Source organism: Rousettus aegyptiacus, unplaced genomic scaffold (genome assembly GCF_014176215.1).
Source record: "Rousettus aegyptiacus isolate mRouAeg1 unplaced genomic scaffold, mRouAeg1.p scaffold_m13_p_16, whole genome shotgun sequence".
In the NCBI taxonomy this organism is placed as follows: domain Eukaryota; kingdom Metazoa; phylum Chordata; class Mammalia; order Chiroptera; family Pteropodidae; genus Rousettus; species Rousettus aegyptiacus.
The window spans coordinates 37,429,249-37,447,748 of NW_023416291.1; the positions used below are offsets into that span (position 1 = coordinate 37,429,249).

The window sequence follows — 18,500 nt, forward strand, 5'->3', positions numbered from 1 at the left end:
TCCTCCCCAGCTTCACGCAGCCAACCTGGAGGTAGGGCCTCCAGGCGGAGGGGGGAGGAGACAGGGCCGCCAGAGTGTCTGAGTGTGGGGAGTGGGGGCGGAGGAGCAGGAGGCCCTGTTGACTCTCCCTCCTCTCCCCTCCCACTCCAGCCTTCCCCACCAACCTCTGATTTCTCCTCGCAGGTGATGGCCTACACTGGGAAAACTGGATCACTTATGTGCTTCCATAACTTTCTTCTTTTACTCCTCACCCTTTCCTTTCAGCATCTGAGGCCTGAAGCCGCTGCCTGAGGGGAACGCCCATCTGATCCTTGAAGCCTCCCCACAGCACTGGGGACACTGCCCACCCCCAGGGCTGGGGCAGCAGGAAGGAGGGTGGGAGGTGGGGAGAGCAGCACAGTGGGGAAGTCAGGCTGGGTTCAAAGCTCAGCCAGGCTCTTCGATTTTTCTGGCTCTGAAACTTGAGCAAATCACTTAATTTCTCGGGGCCACTATAGGAGTGGGTGAGAGTCTAGGAGAGCATGTGTGCAAAGCGGCTGGCCCAGGGGCAGCTTCAGAACCTGCTCCCAGTGGCAGAGGCCACGTCCTCACCCCCCAGCGCCCAGACTGAATCCTGGTTCAGGATGTGCTCAGTAATGGTCTAGGTGCCCTTTCAAGCTGGCCGAGCGTGTATATTCATCTGTGGTGGGGGAAGGGAGCAAAACACCTCCCCTGGGATGTTGCCAGGAGTAGAGAGAATGTGGGTAAAGTTCCTTCTGTGCCCTGAGCCTTGAGTGTGAAGGAAGCAGACCCACTTTTGCCAGCTGCGTGGCCTTGGCTGTGTTGCTTTACTTCGCTGAGTCTCGGTTTGGCCATCTATGTAGACACTGTTTTTAAAAGACTGCCCAGGAAGTGCCTAGCACAGTTCCTGGCACCTACTGGGCACTGGGCACTTGGTAGTCATTGCTTTTGTTGTAACTACCAATTATTATTGCTGTTGGTAATCAAAAATAAAACTAATGAAAGATGATGAACCCAGTTCCTCCTGAGGCAGACAGGATAAAGGGCAGGAGGAAAACCCTCTGGTCCACGTGGAGTCCAAAATAAGCGGATACCACACAGGTAAAGAAGCAGGAAAAAGGTATAGAGGAAAAAGGGATGGAGAGAGAGACCTCCTGAAACAGACCCCCGCCCTCCACTGTGGGCAGGGGCATGATCCACAGAGATCAGGAGGGGATGCATGTCAGCCCATGGTCCCCAGTCTGATGGGAGAGCTAGCCTGAGCACTGGAGGAGATAAGACACACACACACACACACACACACACACACACACACACACACACACACAGAGAGAGACAGAGAGAGACAGAGAGATATGGGGGCATAATGGAGCCATGTGTGCCCAGGACAGGAGGAGCTGGGGGACTAAGCTAATTTCTGGTCTCAGAGAAAGGGGGAGCTAGGGTTACCAGGAAGATGGAAGCTAGGGAAGCTAGGCCACAGAACTGGGAATCCGAGCACTCACTTATCCCCCAAATATTCACTGAGCACCTCCTGTGTGCCAGGCCCTGGATGAGGCGCTGGGACGGCAGCCAAACCCTGCCCCAGTGGAACGCCTTTCTGCTTCCAGAGAGGTGGCAGGGGAGCCAGGCCCTGGTCAGAGGTTCCTGAGGTGCCAGGGATGCAGAGGCTAGAGGGATGCAGCCTGGGCAGCCATCTTGCCCTGGGCTTCAGAGGCTAGGGTGATCCCAGTGCTGGTGTGGGCGGGTCAGAGGTGGGTGTAGGGGCTACTGTGGGGAGGGGGCAGCGGGTGTGTGGGACCCCCCCACACACATGCATCGGACAGGCCCGACTAACACTGAATTTGCCTTGCAGCTGAGCACAGTCTAACCGTGCCCTTTCCTCCCCCAGGTGCCGCCGGCCCACCAGGCAGCAGGTGGCCTGGAGCTCCTGGCTCTGGGGCCCCCCTGGGGGAGGGGCTGGGCAGAGAAACTGAGTCTTGGGGGAGCGTGGGAGCATGTCTGTGCCCCCACCTGCTGTCCTGTCCTGTCTGTGACGTCTCCCCACCCCAGCCTCTTCCCTCTCTGCCTCTGTCTCCCTACTCCAACTCTCTGAGGCCGAAGGGAGCTCTGACTGTCTGCCCTTCAGTCATTCGGTATCCAGCTCTGTTGCCCTCTCTCTGTATTAGCTTTTTATGGGTTATGAGGGCTTGATCGGGGGGAACCCAGCTGGACTCAGGTGGGGCCAGCACGGACAGGGAAGGAGTTCAGTCTGCTCTCAGCTCTGGGTACCCAAGTCCCAGGAGGCACTAAACCCCCTCCCTTGGGCCCCTTGTTCTAGCAGGAGGGCAGCAGGTAGGGCGAGAGGGGATCTGAGTGGTTCCTCCCTGCCACTGGTACCCCACTAACTAGACAGAACCTGCCTCGCAGCTGGGGCTCCTCCCTCCCTCCTCAGCTGCACCGAGGGTGCCCACTCACATCTGAGGGCATGGTCCACCTGCTGCCTGTACCCACCTCACCCCGTGTCTCTCTTGGTCTTGTGTCTTCCCCTTCCTGTGACTGTCTCCCCCAAGACCTCTCACCCCGACCTGACCCCAGAGAAAGGGACTTGGGGGGCGGGGGCTGAGTTGATACTACATTCAGGGTTTGGGAACCAGGAGTGAGGAAAGAAAAGAAAAGGGGGCGTGTTGCCAGAAAAGAAACAAAAGCAATTTAATCTCTTTTTTTTCTCTTTTTCTTGCACATTTTTTTTTCAATTTGTTTTCTCTCTCTCTTCCGATGCTTAAAGTAGAAGTGGAGCAGAAAGGTAAACGCACTGTTACCAATGCTAACCCCTAACTCACACTTTGTTTTACCTGTGCCATACTCATGTGACCCGCCCTCCCCTCTCGGCCCCTTCTTCTCCCGCCCCCTAGCTGGGTCCAGCTGCTAGTCCCCACCCTGGGTGTCCTCCCGGTGGGGCTAACTCTGGTCCGGCCACTGGCAACTCCACCCTCCAGACACCCGAGGAAGCTCCTCTCTGAGCACGGGCAGGACCTTCTGTCTCTTCTGCCTCTCTCTTTCTGTCTCTCCCTGTCCTTCCTAGTCCCTAGCCCTTTTGGGGGGGACCTGGCCTTCTCTCATACTTCTTTTGCCTCCTTCAGGAGAAGCTTGTAAGCATCTGGGGTGGGTGGGGATCCCCTTCCCTGGCTCCCTACGGGGGGCCAGGTGGTGGGGTCACCGGGTGAGCCGTCTCTCTCCTCTCTTCTTCCTACCCCAACTTTGGTAACTTGTGTCCTGTTGGGGAAGATGGATGGGGGGTACACCTTTGTTTTCCTTTTGGGAAGCAGATTTATCCTATCCCTCGGGCTCCTGGTAGCTTAAGTTCCTTCTGGTTTGGCATTCCCAAGGCCCAGAGCTGTTTTGGAGCACAGAGCACCAGCTTCCCCCACCTCCAACCCCCATCCTCCACCAGCTGGGGGCCCAGCCCTGGGGTGGGGTATAAGCTGTCCCCAGCCCTGGGAGGGCATCCTGCCAAACTGGGGACAAGGGGGTGGGGGCGGGCCCCACGGTTGGGGGAGTGTGGGTGGGGAAGCGTTTTTTTCTCTGATTCTGAAACACTTGCGACGCTGCAGTCAGGGTTTCTTCTGGGCTGTTGTGGTTAGACGACCAGGGAGAGGGAGCCAGGGTGGTATAGGCTGGGTCTGGGGACTTCAGGAGCACCGTAATTTCTTGTGGGTTTAACCTTCAGCAGGGGAGCTGGAGAACTCTGGTGGGTAGGACTGTCCATCATGGGGATAGGGCACGGGCTGCAGCTGAAGGGCTTGGAAGGCAGGATGTTGGGGATGGCAGCTTCCTCCCCTGAAAGTTTTGAGAAATTGACGGCTCTGAGGCTGGCAGCAGGGGCAGGGCTGGGTGAGACATCCTTTCAAATCACCTTTGCCTTGAAATTACGGTGGTCTGTGGAGCATCCCTTCAAGGGAGGTGGGGCGGGGTCCCTCCAAGCTGCTCCCCTCCCCCTGCCCCCCTTCCCTATCTCAGAGAGGCCTGGGCAGCCAGCCCTCGGTCTGCCCCTCACTGAACCCTACCACTCTCTCCCTCTCTCTCTCCTGGAGTCTCTCTCCCACCCAGCACCAGACACTCTTCTTGCAGGCCCGGTGGTGGTTTGGATACGAAGTCCTGGATCTTTTCTCTTCGAGGGGTGGGTTGCGGGGAGGGAAGAGGAGGTGTCGGGAGCTTGGTGCTAGGGAGGGGTCCTTGCTGGCAAAGGCCCCAGGCAGACCCTTCTCATCTTCTCCCTGCCCCCCAGGGTAACCTCTAACCACATTTTCCTCCTCCACGCCCTTCTGATTAGGTCAGGCTCTGAGACCTCCCACCACCCTCTCACACACACACACAGCTGGCACAGGGCCGCCCGGGCTTGGGGAGAGGGGAGATCTGGGCACAGAGGAAATGGGTGGAGGTCAGGTGTGCTGGGGAGGGGTGTAAGCCAACACCTCAGGGCATTGGGGATAAGGAGATGGTAGAGCCCCAGGGCCCAAGCCAGGATCCTTCTGGTTCCTGGCCATCTCTGTGCCTGGGGCTCCTTTTCCCCTTCTAAAATGGCATGCTCCTGGCTGCTTTGTGCCTGGGGACCCTTGGGCTGCCCTCCAAGCCAGTGCCAGGTCCCAGCCCTCCCTGCCCGCCTCAGGGCCAGCTGCTTTAGTGACAGGCCAAGCAGAAGCAGAGAATTCACTGCAAACCCTCACCCTGGCCTGTCCATGGGTTCTGCTAGCAGGGAGGTGAGAGGGAGGCCCCAGCCATACTGGATGGAGGGGCTTCTGGCCATCACCACTCTGGGAGGAGGAGGGGAACCTGGCCACACTGATTGTTGAGAGTCCAGACCTCCACCGGGTCGGCAGGGGAGGCTAGGAGTAGGTGGTGCTGGGATGTGATGGGGCAAGGGTGGGCAGGCCAGCAGGGGCCAACGAGATGCAGTTGAGGTTTTCCTCCTTTTCAGGGAATGGGGGGGTGGGGCGGGGCCCCCCACCTTTCTGACATCAGCGCTGCCTTGGTCCCTCCTCCCGAGCCGGGGATGGTTGCAGGTAAATCGGGGTCCGGGGCAGGGGAGGTGGGGGGCCTGGCTGGGGCGGGCTGGGTCTTTATCCTAGCACCTGGTTCCCTCCCTTGCCCCCTGAGCTGGACCTGGGACTGCCCTCCCGAGGGACCCTCAGTCCGGCCTGGGCCTTGGAGTGAATTCTCTGCTCACCCCCTCTCTCCTCTGTCAGCACTAACCCTTTCTTCCCAGGTGGTCTCCAGTGTGCCTCCCTTGGAGCCAGGACCTCTGCTGAGGCCCACCCCCCACCTTGTCTCTCTTCCCTCCACGCAGCTCTCCTTCCCCCTCCCCAACTCTCCTGGGGAGCCACCTTCCTCCCCATGTCCCACCTCCCCAATCCCTGTGCACCAGTGTCAGTGTCTGCTGCTGAACAAACCCATGAGAGACCCTGCCGGCTGGGGGCAGGGCTGGGTGCCCTGGGGAGGGGCTGAACTTTTCCAAAAATCTTTCCTGATTGTGTCGGTCCAGGTGTGTGGGGGCCACAGGCTGCACAACAGGAACCTTGGGTGTTTCCCCCACCCTGGAATGGGGGGGCGCCCCTGACACCCACAGTGGGTACAAAAACATCACTACCTTGCAATTTTTGCAGGAGGAAGAAAGTGGAGTAAAAAAAAAAAATCTGTGTCCTGGTGTGGTTGATGAAGGATGGGACCCTGGACTCTAGCTCTTCCATAGGGGGCGGAGACAATGGCGAAGGGGCAGGGCACTGAGTCCCTGGAACCTCAAAGCCACCAAGCCAGTGGCTGCAGTGAGGAGATCTTTCTGTCCCACTTAAGGCACAGGAGGACATCTCTGGGAGGGCTCTTGCCAAACCCCGTATCCCCAGCCTGTGGGGTCTCTAGCAGCCAGGGAAGGAAAGAGGGCACCACCTCCCCCCCACTAACCCTGCTCTTAATGACCTCCAGGGTTGACATCTCCAGGGAGAGGGGCAGCTGGGCGGGGTGGGGGTCCCAGCCCGGAAACCCCCTTCCCATCACCAGCCCTACCAAGCAACCGTGACTGCAGCAGCAGGAGGGGACAGCCTGGCTCCCCCCCGGCCACGTGACCAACTTGCCTCTCTCTCTCCCCTTTCTCTCCCCCTCTTCCTTACCCCTGCTCCTCCTCTCCTGTCTCCTCCCCACCCACCTGCCTGGCCCAGTCTTCGTGTGCCCAGGGACCCTCCAGAAGGTGCTGGAACCCACTTCGACGCACGAGTCGGAGCACCAGTCTGGTGCGTGGTGCAAGGATCCACTGCAGGCGGGTGACCGAATCTATGTCATGCCCTGGATCCCCTACCGCACAGACACGCTGACCGAGTACGCCTCATGGGAGGACTATGTGGCGGCACGCCACACCACCACCTACCGCCTGCCCAACCGTGTGGACGGCACGGGTTTCGTGGTCTACGATGGCGCTGTCTTCTACAACAAGGAGCGCACGCGCAATATCGTCAAGTACGATCTGCGCACTCGCATCAAGAGTGGGGAGACAGTCATCAACACCGCCAACTACCACGATACCTCGCCCTACCGCTGGGGGGGCAAGACCGACATCGACCTAGCTGTGGACGAGAATGGGCTGTGGGTCATCTATGCCACCGAGGGCAACAATGGGCGGCTGGTGGTGAGCCAGCTCAATCCGTATACGCTGCGCTTCGAGGGCACGTGGGAGACGGGCTACGACAAGCGCTCAGCGTCCAACGCCTTCATGGTGTGCGGCGTTCTCTATGTGCTGCGCTCCGTCTATGTGGATGACGACAGCGAGGCGGCTGGCAACCGCGTGGACTATGCCTTCAACACCAATGCTAACCGCGAGGAGCCCGTCAGCTTGGCCTTCCCCAACCCCTACCAGTTCGTCTCCTCGGTGGACTACAACCCGCGCGACAACCAGCTCTACGTCTGGAACAACTACTTCGTGGTGCGCTATAGCCTGGAGTTCGGGCCTCCAGACCCCAGTGCCGGTGAGGATGGCTCGTGTCCACTGCTGCCCCCCTCCCCCAACGTCCATCCCAGAGTTGGGGGTGAATCTGGCAGCTCTTAGTGACCTAGAGGTCAGAGAGAGTCACACAGCACATGCTGTTCCAAGCACTTCCCAGCTGGTAACTTGTCTAACCCTTCTAACACAGGGCTTGTTACTTCCCCGAGCTTACTTACAGATGAGGAAACTGAGGCACCGAGTGGGTGGAGAATTAGCTTGAGGATTCGGACCCAGGACTTTGGGGGCCTAACCACCTTGCTGCACTGCCTTTCTCAGAGGCTTGTTCATTTTTAGCCCTGGAACTCTTAACCAACCAGAACCCTGAGTGGAAGCTCAAATACTGCGTAAAACAGGGCAAGGTTGAGCTGTTGATGGGGTGAGAGCCCCTCTGCAGCGTTTCTGTCCTCAGCTGCCCTGAGCCAGCTCTGAGCAGCCCCAGGACTCCAGGGAGCCTGGTCTAATCCAGGTTGTTTGCATAATGGGGAGGTGAGGCCCCCAGAGGGACGGAGGCCGGGTTACAGAGACCAGTTAGTAACCAAGGATGAGAGGTGGCGGTGTTCATCTCTTTCCCGGCCTTATCCTTTCCAGGCACTCTCTCAGACCTGAGGGCGCACGAGTGAATTTGTACCTTTCGATGTTTTAGACGGTCCCATGGGTGTGATGTACCTCTGTGGGTGGAGAGAATGCAGAGGAGATCCTCTCCCAGACCCAGTGGGGACCAGGACACCTTTCCACTTCAGTGGCAAGAAAGATACTAGGATGCCAGGGACCCTGTGCCTGGTGGGGCCCCAAGCATGGGGGTGATTCTGTCTCATGGCCTCCTCTCCATTCCAGGCCCAGCCACTTCACCACCCCTCAGCACAACCACCACAGTCCGGCCCACGCCCCTCACCAGCACAGCCTCACCGGCAGCCACCACCCCGCTCCGCCGGGCACCCCTCACCACGCACCCAGTGGGTGCCATCAACCAGCTGGGACCCGACCTGCCTCTAGCCACAGCCCCAGCCCCCAGCACCCGGCGGCCCCCAGCCCCTAATCTGCACGTGTCACCAGAGCTCTTCTGTGAACCTCGAGAGGTACGGCGGGTCCAGTGGCCGGCCACCCAGCAGGGCATGCTGGTAGAGAGACCCTGCCCCAAGGGGACTCGAGGTGAGTACAGAGACCTTGGTCATCTCTCCTGCGGCTGGGTTGGGGGGTGGCCACTGCTGGTCTGGCTAGGGAAGGGACAAGGGTCATGCCTACCACTCAGCATAGATGCACTTACCTGTCCGCTTCCCCTAAGTGTGGGCCTTACAAGTAGGGTTCATGCGTGACATTTGCAGCTGTGTCCCCAGAGCCCAGCAGAGCTCCCAGGGCACAGCAGCAGCTTAGTTTTCCCAGCCCCATTCCCTGACCCTTCCTGCAGTGCTGAGCACTAGGCAGACCCTGCAGGGAGCCCACAGAGATAAGCTGGGTGGGTCGCAGCCTCAGGCGGAGATGGAACAGTCCTAGGAACAGCAGGAGACCACAGCTGAAGTGCCAGAGGGGTGGGACTAGGATCGCCCACTCTAGAGACCTGAGGGGAGGGTAAGAAGAGGCGTCATGGAAAGGGGACTTCCCAGATGGGTTTTGCTAGAAGGTTCTAATTCCAGTAGGTAAAGATGGAAGGGAAGACAGAGGGAGAGCTTAGGGATTTGAGGTGTGGCTTATGTCACCTCAGAGTGACTCTCTTGACTGTCCTACGCTTCATGTCTGGTCTTCCATGTTCCCCTCACTTCTCCCCTCACCCATTCGTCTCCTTTCCTCCTGCTTTTGCTTCCCCCCCTTCCTTGTGGCCCCCTTCTCTGTTCCTGTCTGTCCCTGCAGGAATTGCCTCCTTCCAGTGTCTACCAGCCCTGGGGCTCTGGAACCCCCGGGGCCCTGACCTCAGCAACTGCACCTCCCCCTGGGTCAACCAGGTGGCCCAGAAGGTACCAGCAGCAGCCACCCCTCCCAGATAGGCACCTTTGCTCACACACTGGGCCCTGGGTGGCTGGGTGCAGGGCGCAGTGGGGCAGTGGAACAGTGGGAGACGATGAAGATAAATGGACAGCAGGTCTGAGAGGCAGGACTGTGGGGTCCCCTCCCTGGCCTACAAAGTGGGGGAGAGAGCAGACAGGGAGAAGGGGCAGTAAAGAGGAATGAGAGGGGCTAAGCAGGCAGGGCATGTGCAGAGGGACCATGAGGGAAGCAAAATGGTCCCTGACAGAGCTGGGTCCCCTACTCCTGCCTCACACAGATCAAGAGTGGGGAGAATGCAGCCAACATTGCCAGTGAGCTGGCCCGCCACACCCGGGGTTCCATCTATGCGGGGGACGTGTCCTCCTCTGTGAAGCTGATGGAACAGCTGCTGGACATCCTGGATGCCCAGCTACAGGCCCTGAGGCCCATTGAGCGCGAGTCAGCTGGCAAGAACTACAACAAGGTGGGGCCTGACAGTGGGGCCAACAGTGGGCACTACCCCGGGGCCTCAGGAAGGTTTGGCTTGGTACCTCCAAGCTGGGCTGCCACCAGGAAGGAAAGACTCCAGGCCTGCTGGTCTCCCTCCTGGGCTGCCCCGGATGGTCCTGGGGGTTGGGGGATAACTTAGGAACAACTCTTGCTCATGGCCCAGCCCCAGCTTGGTGGCAGATGCAGAAGAGAGTGGGTAGATGTGGCCTGACAGCACCTCCATCTCTTCCCTAGATGCACAAGCGGGAGAGAACCTGCAAGGACTACATCAAGGTAAGGCCCAGGGGACTCCTGCTGGCTGAGTGGGGTGGGACAAGCTCCAGTCGGCACTGGGGGAATAGAGGCCGAGAGGAGGGGACACATTGCTCTCCTCTGGAGGATGTGGGGGACTTTGTGGTGCCACTGGAGGATGTGGGGGACTTCGTGGTGCCACCACCCACCAACACCACCTGTGCAGGCTGTGGTGGAAACGGTGGATAACCTGCTACGGCCAGAGGCTCTTGAGTCCTGGAAGGACATGAATGCCACAGAGCAGGTGCACACAGCCACCATGCTCTTGGATGTCCTGGAAGAGGGCGCCTTCCTGCTGGCCGACAACGTCAGGGAGCCGGCCCGCTTCCTGGCTGCCAAACAGAATGTGGGTGAGTGCTGTGGACTTACCAGGCCCAGTTCAGGTGCAAACCTTGAACTATGGAGCCTGCCTGTTCCAGAGACCGTGGGGGATACCCTGGCCCTTGACCTTGGGCCTCTAGACAGAGAACAGACCCCAACCCCATATGCCCTGCCATCCTCTGTCCCCACAGTCCTGGAGGTCACGGTCCTGAACACGGAGGGCCAGGTGCAGGAGCTGGTGTTCCCTCAGGAGTACCCAAGCGAGAACTCCATCCAGCTGTCAGCCAACACCATCAAGCAGAACAGCCGCAACGGTCAGTGCCCGGCCCCATGCTGGCAGCGCTGCCCCACTTATGGAGAACAGCGGCTGTCAGTTTTTATGGGGTTGAAGAGTCTGAGAAAAGGTTGGGACCTGTAACAACACACAGATAAGTTCTCCGCTCAAGCTGGTGAAACATTCCAGGGGACTCACGGGGTCCCCCCAAAGCCCCACAGAGCCCAGAACACTTGCAGTCTGCAGGGCTCACTCCTGTGCAACAGCGGTTGATCCTCACAGCTCAGGGAAAATTGTCCTGTTTGAGACTAAGACTCAGGTTAGGGATTTGCTTGAAGTCACACTGCAAATGAGAGGTTCCCAAGGACCCAGACCCTGAGTCTCTTGGTCTGCTGCCCTGCTGTTTGGCACTGCCTACAACCAAGCAGTGATCCCAGAGAAGGGATCCCTGATCCCTACTCGTCTGGGCTGCAGTCTGGAGAAGCCAGGTCCCGGTGGCTGGAAGTGTGTTAGTCGAGGGCTGATGGCACACCCGCTGCACCTGTCCTTTCCAGGGGTGGTCAAAGTTGTCTTCATCCTCTACAACAACTTGGGCCTCTTCCTGTCCACCGAGAACGCCACGGTGAAGCTGGCAGGTGAAGTGGGCGCAGGTGGTCCGGGAGGTGCCTCCCTTGTGGTGAACTCACAGGTCATCGCAGCCTCCATCAACAAGGAGTCAAGCCGAGTCTTCCTCATGGACCCTGTCATCTTCACCGTGGCCCACCTGGAGGTGAGCTGAGGTGTTCCCCATAGGGTTCCCAGCATCCACAGAGTTCCCAGGCTGTATATCCCTGCATTGCGTGTTCATCTACCCCAAGAGTAAGTTCCGATCCCTCCCTGGGCCACCGGTCCCTCAGCCCCCACCTCAGCAGCTTAGGCCATTTGTCCCCAGAGATCTCAGACTGCCGCTTGAAATCCTAGGCACTGCTCCATGCTTGTTGCTGTCCCTCTAGCTGGGTGTGAGGGCTGGAAGGGGACTCCCCAGATCTGACTCGCCGGCCACTACCACACAACAGGCCAAGAACCACTTCAATGCTAACTGCTCCTTCTGGAACTACTCGGAGAGATCCATGCTGGGCTATTGGTCAACCCAGGGCTGCCGCCTGGTGGAGTCCAACAAGACCCACACGACGTGTGCCTGCAGCCACCTCACCAACTTTGCTGTGCTCATGGCTCACCGCGAGATCGTAAGCTGGCCAGCATCCCGCTGCACTGCTCTGGGCGGGCCTGCTCATTGGCTCAGCTTTGCATGGCATTAGAGTGCGTCGTGGGCAGTGCCAGGGAAGGCCAGCTTCATGGGCATGGGGGCGGCACTAGTCTTGCCCAGGGCATGAGACCACATGTCTGGTTCTCTCTCTCTGGTCACGGTCCCACCTTCTCCCAAGGCACTGGAAAAGCAAGTTGGTGTCACCTTTGTCATCTCTCCACACACCTTCCAGAGCATGAGGAAGTGAGCGTGCTGCCTGCAGAGGGGTGGGGGCCAGCAAGTTGGCCAGGGGCAGAAGGCCAGCAGGGCTACACCAGTGGTGTTCATGGCCTGAGGCCTGGTCTGCCGCTGGCACCTATCTGAGCCCAGGGTGAGCCTGGCCATGTGCAAGGCCAAGGGCGCTGAGTGCACACCCTACTGTCCTCCAGTACCAGGGCCGCATCAACGAGCTGCTGCTGTCAGTCATCACCTGGGTGGGCATTGTGATCTCTCTGGTCTGTCTGGCCATCTGCATCTCTACCTTCTGCTTCCTGCGGGGGCTGCAGACCGACCGCAACACCATCCACAAGAATCTCTGCATCAATCTCTTCCTAGCCGAGCTGCTCTTCCTGGTTGGCATAGACAAGACTCAGTATGAGGTGGGTCTGGCGTGGGGTGGGGGCAGGGGGAGGGAGGAGAGGTGACCCAGCCTGTCCCCTCCTCACCTGTGGTGCCCCTGCCCCCCAGATTGCCTGCCCCATCTTCGCTGGTCTGCTGCACTACTTCTTCCTGGCTGCCTTTTCCTGGCTATGCCTGGAGGGCGTGCACCTCTACCTGCTACTGGTGGAGGTGTTCGAGAGCGAGTACTCCCGCACCAAGTACTACTACCTGGGCGGCTACTGCTTCCCAGCCCTGGTGGTGGGCATCGCAGCCGCCATCGACTACCGCAGCTACGGCACTGAGAAGGCGTGAGTGCCCCTCCTTCTCTCCTCCTGCCTGGCTCCCTGTTCAGTAGCAGGACCCTCACAGCACTGGGCTCCTGGGTTTGGAGGGAAGGTCCCCCACAATCTCCCCTCCCCCCACCTCTCTCTACCCTGGCTCTGCTTTTTTTATAGCTGCTGGCTCCGAGTAGACAATTATTTCATCTGGAGCTTCATTGGGCCCGTCTCCTTTGTTATTGTGGTAAGTTGGAAGGCAGTACATCTGGTACTGTTTTCATCCTTTATCCTGGCTAGCCTTGACCCTGAGCCCCTGTGAGAACTAAGCAGCCACCTAAAAGGACAGGAGCACAGTGTGTCTGTAGAGTTCCAGCGGTGAGGGCCATCCGTCCAGGAGCTGTGATTTGAGTCCCTCTTCTGTGTCAGGCTAGAGGCCCCATCCTCCCAGCAGTGGGAGCCATGTAATAGACGGTTACACCAGTAGGCGGGTATGTGGGGCAGGTACATCATCAGAGGAGTCCATGAAGGAGTCCATGCTGAGACCTGGCCAGGAGCTCACACTGGCAGCTGGCAGGCAGAGCGACCCTGGCCCAGCCCCTCCCCTTGTCCTGTCCCCAGGTAAATCTGGTGTTTCTCATGGTGACCCTGCACAAGATGATCCGGAGCTCATCTGTGCTCAAGCCCGACTCGAGTCGCCTCGACAACATTAAGTGAGTACCCCGCCTCCCCACCCTGCCCCCCAAAACCCCACACCGAGCTGGCCTCTCCTAGGACTTATTAAAATGTGCTGTCACCTCTGCTGTCATACAATGTGATTTATGAACAGAGATGGTTTTTATTGTGTTCACTCTATATCTACTTAATGAGTATTAGAAAACATGGCATTAACTTGGCCGACTTGTGGCTTGGGGAATATAACTGCTCAGGGTGAGGCCGAGTTCAAAAAGTGAGTCCATTTCAGGGCAACTTAAAGAGAAGTAAGCAGCAAAAGACAGATAGTTTAAGGATCTGGAAACATGGCCTAAAGGAAGAAGGATGCAGGGGAATAACCATTCACAAACCTCGACTCCCTGACTCTGCCTGTCCTCAGGCTCAGGCGGGGTGGAAGTGTGGCTGGGCACTGGGCGGGCCATTCCCATCAGGCCTACTCACCCAGGTGGGTTTTTGTAGACAGCGTCCAGGCCCAAAATGGCCAATAGAGGAGGTATCTCTGCTGGCGGGTACTCTGATGTTCCTATCCCTCTCCCTACCTGTCCCCAGATCCTGGGCCCTGGGAGCCATTGCGCTGCTCTTCCTGCTCGGCCTCACCTGGGCTTTTGGCCTCCTGTTCATCAACAAGGAGTCGGTGGTCATGGCCTATCTCTTTACTACCTTCAACGCCTTCCAGGGGGTCTTCATCTTTGTCTTTCACTGCGCCTTACAGAAGAAGGTGAGGTCAAGGAAGGGGGCCCAGGTGCTTGCCTTCTGTGGTGGCCTGTGTTTGCTGAGAGGAGAGCGTGGGCTCAGGGTCAGGAAAGATTCAGCTAGGGTGAAGAGGGTTCTGGAAAACAAGATACAGCGGATTGGAGGAACAAGAAAGCCAGGCAGATGTGGGGAGCTAGGAGAGCAGAGGACAGAGATGCAGTGACGGGAGCTCTCCCATAACATAGGGCACAAAACAGGTATACAGGAGGGAGATGACTCTGGGTACCATTCGGAGTCATCTGTGAGTTTTGTAGTGATAGAACATTTCCTTTTTAAATAAATGTGTTTAAATCTTTAAAAAAATAAAGATAAACAGAAGCAAAGAAACTTAGAGGGGCATACAGGGCATTCAAGACTCAAGCATGGAAACTGAGCCAAGGCATTTGTATATTTGGTCCTGAAGGCAGTGGAGCCTCCGTCAGATTGTTGGTCCGAGGTGGGTAAGGCTGAGGCAGGGGGATGAAGAAGGCAGCGATCAGAATCCTGCTCCAAGGCTGACTGTACCCTGTTCCGTTCAAAACTGTCTGGTGGCCCCCATTGGACATACAGGGACAGTGACTTCCTTGCATGGCCCCCACTTCACACACAGTGACGTTCTTAAAGGAGCCCCCAGGCCTATATGGTGTGACCAGGGCCCCAGTTACCTTTTCTCTCCTCCAGCCATGCTCTCTGCTCTCTCAGACACCTAGACATGGAACCTCCTTAGGGCTTGTCCCCTGCTCTTCCCCAGATATCTGATTTCTCTCAGGTCTTTGCCAAAACATCTCCTTCTTATTGAGGCACCTCCCCTGATCTGTTTGAAATGGCCAGCACTGCCTAACCCCCTTCCCAGCCATAGGTCTGTTTGCAGCACCTAACATCGTCAGACATCCTACCTTACGTACTGATGTTTGTATCTACGTTATGTCTGTCTACTAAGACAGCAGTTCTGAGAGGTAGGGCTTTGTGTTTGATTTGTGTTGTACTATCCCCAGGGCCTAAGCTACACCTGGCACATAGAGTATGCTCATTAAAGAGCTGTTGAGTCAATGAATGAATGAGACTATTCATGGAGATGGAGAAAGGGGGATGGGCCTGAGCCAGGAGAGAGAGTCTACCTGGATGGCTGCTTGGGGACAGGAGACAGGTTTCTGATGCCCACCGGTAGCTTGGTCTCTGGACTCCCAAGGTGAAGGCACCTGCTGCCTGCCAGCTGCCTGTCCTCCTCGCTCCCCAGGTGCACAAGGAGTACAGCAAGTGCCTGCGACACTCCTACTGCTGCATCCGCTCCCCACCTGGGGGCGCTCACGGCTCCCTCAAGACCTCAGCCATGCGGAGCAACACTCGCTACTACACAGGGACCCAGGTATCTGGGCTGGGGTTGGGCACCAGGCAGGGCTCCCTGAGGCTGAATGTTGGGCCCAAGATGCGGGGCAATGCTTGGCCCAGGTCCCTGTAGGTGTGCATCAGGCAAGTGTTCTCAGATCCCGGAGGGTGGGTGGCTCGAGGGCCCCTTCATGTCTGGGATGTGTCTTCAGAGCCGAATCCGAAGAATGTGGAATGACACCGTGAGGAAACAAACAGAATCCTCCTTCATGGCGGGCGACATCAATAGCACTCCCACCCTGAACCGAGGTAAGACAGTACACCTCACCCCTGGCTCCAGGCCTGTGTTTCCCAGCTGTCTTGTGATCTCTGACCTCTTGGATAGGTACCATGGGGAACCACCTGCTGACCAACCCTGTGCTGCAGCCCCGTGGGGGCACCAGCCCCTACAACACCCTCATCGCTGAGTCAGTGGGCTTTAATCCTTCTTCGCCCCCTGTTTTCAACTCCCCAGGTAAGAGCACACTGGTGCCAGGAGAGGGCGACAGCCCAGGTCAGGGAGCATGGGGTCTGCATCCCAAGGGGTCTTCACTTGGGGTGTTCTCATGCCTCCTGAACGGGAGCCTGGACTTGGCGTTCCACGACCACTCACTTTCTCTCTCTTCCCTCCCGGCTGGCACCTGCAGGGAGCTACCGAGAACCCAGTAAGTGTGACTTTCCTGGTAACCTTTCTGATGCCGGGAGGGGAACGTGACAGGGCCTCACTCACCTAGGGAGAGCTCAGGGTGCTGCCCCCGACCCCCCTCCACACACACAGTCTCTGGCTTGGCAGTTTGCTGGTGTTGCATTTGGGCCTTGGGTGAGGAAAGAAAGTGATGAAGGTCAGAGCACAGGAAACGGACCTGGTCACCCAGGTCTCCTCGCACCGCTGAGATTCTGAGCCCCCAGCTGGGAGGGGAGGGGACCCTGGGGAAATGGTCTCCTACCCCACTTCCACTAATCTGCTACATGGCAACTGTCCCTACTGCCAGTGAGGAAGACGGGGAATGGGAAACCCCAGTCCCCAAAGCAGGGGTGAGCCCAGGTACCCCACTGTGTGGCCTACACCCCTCTCACTGCCCAGCCCTCCTGAGCAGCCCCCTTCTGCCTGCAGAGCACCCCTTGGGAGGCCGAGAAGCCTGTGGCATGGACACACTGCCCCTCAACGGCAACTTCAACAACAGTTACTCCTTGCGAAGTGGGGATTTCCCTCCCGGGGACGGGGCTCCCGAGCCACCCCGAGGCCGGAACCTGGCAGATGCTGCCGCTTTCGAAAAGATGATCATCTCGGAGCTGGTGCACAACAACCTGCGGGGCAGCAGCAGCGGGGCCAAAGGCCCACCACCACCCGAGCCCCCCGTGCCACCTGTGCCGGGGGGTGGCAGTGAGGAAGAGGCAGGAGGGCCCGGGGGTGCTGACCGGGCAGAGATCGAACTTCTCTACAAGGCCCTGGAGGAGCCGCTCCTGCTGCCCCGGGCCCAGTCGGTGCTGTACCAGAGCGATCTGGACGAGTCAGAGAGCTGCACGGCGGAGGATGGGGCCACCAGCCGGCCCCTCTCCTCCCCTCCGGGCAGGGACTCCCTCTATGCCAGCGGGGCCAACCTGCGGGACTCGCCCTCCTACCCGGACAGCAGCCCCGAGGGGCCCAGCGAGGCCCTGCCCCCACCCCCACCTGCACCCCCTGGCCCCCCTGAAATCTATTACACCTCTCGCCCACCGGCCCTGGTGGCCCGGAACCCCCTGCAGGGCTACTACCAGGTGCGGCGGCCCAGCCACGAGGGCTACCTGGCGGCCCCGGGCCTCGAGGGGCCAGGGCCCGATGGGGATGGGCAGATGCAGCTGGTCACCAGTCTCTGAGGAACCTCACAGACCAGGGGTTGGTGGCCCAGGCCAGGGAGGGGAACCCTGAGCAGGGCTCTGGTGGGAGAGGGAGACTGATGGAGGCAGTGGCTGGTGGGCCACTTTCTCAAGGCACCCCTCGGCTGCAGGTCCTCGAGGCCCCTTGGGAGCTCTGCTCTGGGGGACCTGAGGTGCAGGGTTCAGACAGGGTTTCTACCAGCCACATGTACCAGCTCAATTTGGGGAAAGTGCAGTGAGGAAGAGCCAAGAGGTTCCCTGGAGAATGAGGAAGGAGAAATTGAAAGGGTGCAGCCCACTCTTGACTTTCCCCTCCCCCTACTCTTATCTGCTGGAGGGAGAATGAGGGCTTTGGTGTCCTTGGGCCAAAGACCCTGCTGGATGGAACCTGTCAGCTGCTCCTCTTTCTGCAGCCAGAAATGCTGGGCTGCACCGGGAGCAGAAGGACAGATGGACAGGTTCTGCTGCACTGCAGTTCCCTGCTCCCTGGAGACTGGGACCTCTGACCCAGGAGAAAGCCCCAGGGCCAGAGGAATGGGCATTTGTGGCTGGTGGTTTAAAGGTGGAATTTTCTCTGAAGCTCCTTCCTTCTGCTCTTCTTCCCAGCCTCCCCAGCAAGCCTGCCCCCTCAGCCCTCCTCAAGTGCACCCAATGACCCCCTCCCTTGGGGCGACTCCTGATGAAGCACAACTCCCTGCAGGGCCCCCAGCCCACAGGGGTGGCCATATATGGGCAGTTCCCAGTCCTGTGGGCTTGGCTATCTGGGGAGCAGATTTTGGGTCTGGATCTCCCTGGGGAGTGGGTCCTGGGCTTGGATCTTTCCCTAGGGGGCCCTCTTCCCCTTCCTCTCTCCTCTCCCATTGCTGTAAATATTTCAACGAAATGGAAAAGAAAAAGACAAAAAAAAAAAAAAATCTCATCACTTGAAGCCACCGGGAGCCTGCGGGGCCCGGCCAGCCCGAGCTTTCTCCGGAGCAGAGCGGCACCGCTGGGCCTGGCAGCCAGGACTTCTCTGTGTACGTGTGCATCCCCAGCCAGGGTGGGCAGGCCGCCAGAGCAGCTTTTTACAATCCAGAGACAGAAAAAAAATCTAGACACAACAGCGAAACAAAGAACCCGTTTCCTTCCCAGCACCTGTTTCTGTCGCCTCTTTCCCTGCTCTGCCTGCCCCTGGCATCAGTCAGCCCTCCTGGGGCGTGTACCTCACTGCCTGCCCCAGGCCTGGGGCCTGTCTTCTCCCCTCCCCACTGGCCCGGGGGAGGCACCCCACACACCCAAAGATGCTTTTGCCAAGATGGCTGTGCTATC

General features: G+C 58.7%; 1 protein-coding gene across 7 annotated transcripts in view; it reads left to right on the plus strand.

Moving 5' to 3' along the window:
* Positions 1 to 18,122, plus strand: part of ADGRL1 (adhesion G protein-coupled receptor L1) — a 40,676-nt gene extending 22,554 nt beyond the window's left edge. Inside the window, exons 4-24 of one of the 7 annotated variants that reach the window (XM_036233808.1) lie at positions 2,771 to 2,785; positions 4,958 to 5,042; positions 6,192 to 6,992; positions 7,844 to 8,158; positions 8,855 to 8,958; positions 9,267 to 9,452; positions 9,713 to 9,751; positions 9,936 to 10,119; positions 10,282 to 10,404; positions 10,919 to 11,133; positions 11,420 to 11,590; positions 12,039 to 12,248; positions 12,337 to 12,557; positions 12,705 to 12,771; positions 13,146 to 13,237; positions 13,788 to 13,956; positions 15,208 to 15,336; positions 15,509 to 15,605; positions 15,682 to 15,810; positions 15,983 to 16,000; positions 16,450 to 18,122. In XM_036233808.1, the coding sequence (XP_036089701.1) occupies positions 2,771 to 2,785; positions 4,958 to 5,042; positions 6,192 to 6,992; positions 7,844 to 8,158; positions 8,855 to 8,958; positions 9,267 to 9,452; positions 9,713 to 9,751; positions 9,936 to 10,119; positions 10,282 to 10,404; positions 10,919 to 11,133; positions 11,420 to 11,590; positions 12,039 to 12,248; positions 12,337 to 12,557; positions 12,705 to 12,771; positions 13,146 to 13,237; positions 13,788 to 13,956; positions 15,208 to 15,336; positions 15,509 to 15,605; positions 15,682 to 15,810; positions 15,983 to 16,000; positions 16,450 to 17,192 (4,113 nt within the window). In that variant the 3' untranslated portion in view covers positions 17,193 to 18,122. Of the gene's footprint in view, positions 1 to 2,767; positions 2,786 to 4,957; positions 5,043 to 6,191; positions 6,993 to 7,843; positions 8,159 to 8,854; positions 8,959 to 9,266; positions 9,453 to 9,712; positions 9,752 to 9,935; positions 10,120 to 10,281; positions 10,405 to 10,918; positions 11,134 to 11,419; positions 11,591 to 12,038; positions 12,249 to 12,336; positions 12,558 to 12,704; positions 12,772 to 13,145; positions 13,238 to 13,787; positions 13,957 to 15,207; positions 15,337 to 15,508; positions 15,606 to 15,681; positions 15,811 to 15,982; positions 16,001 to 16,449 lie in introns of all 7 variants that reach the window. The other 6 variants (XM_036233805.1, XM_016162109.2, XM_016162112.2 and 3 more) reach the window with 6 other exon arrangements.
* The last annotated feature ends 378 nt before the right edge of the window (positions 18,123 to 18,500 follow it).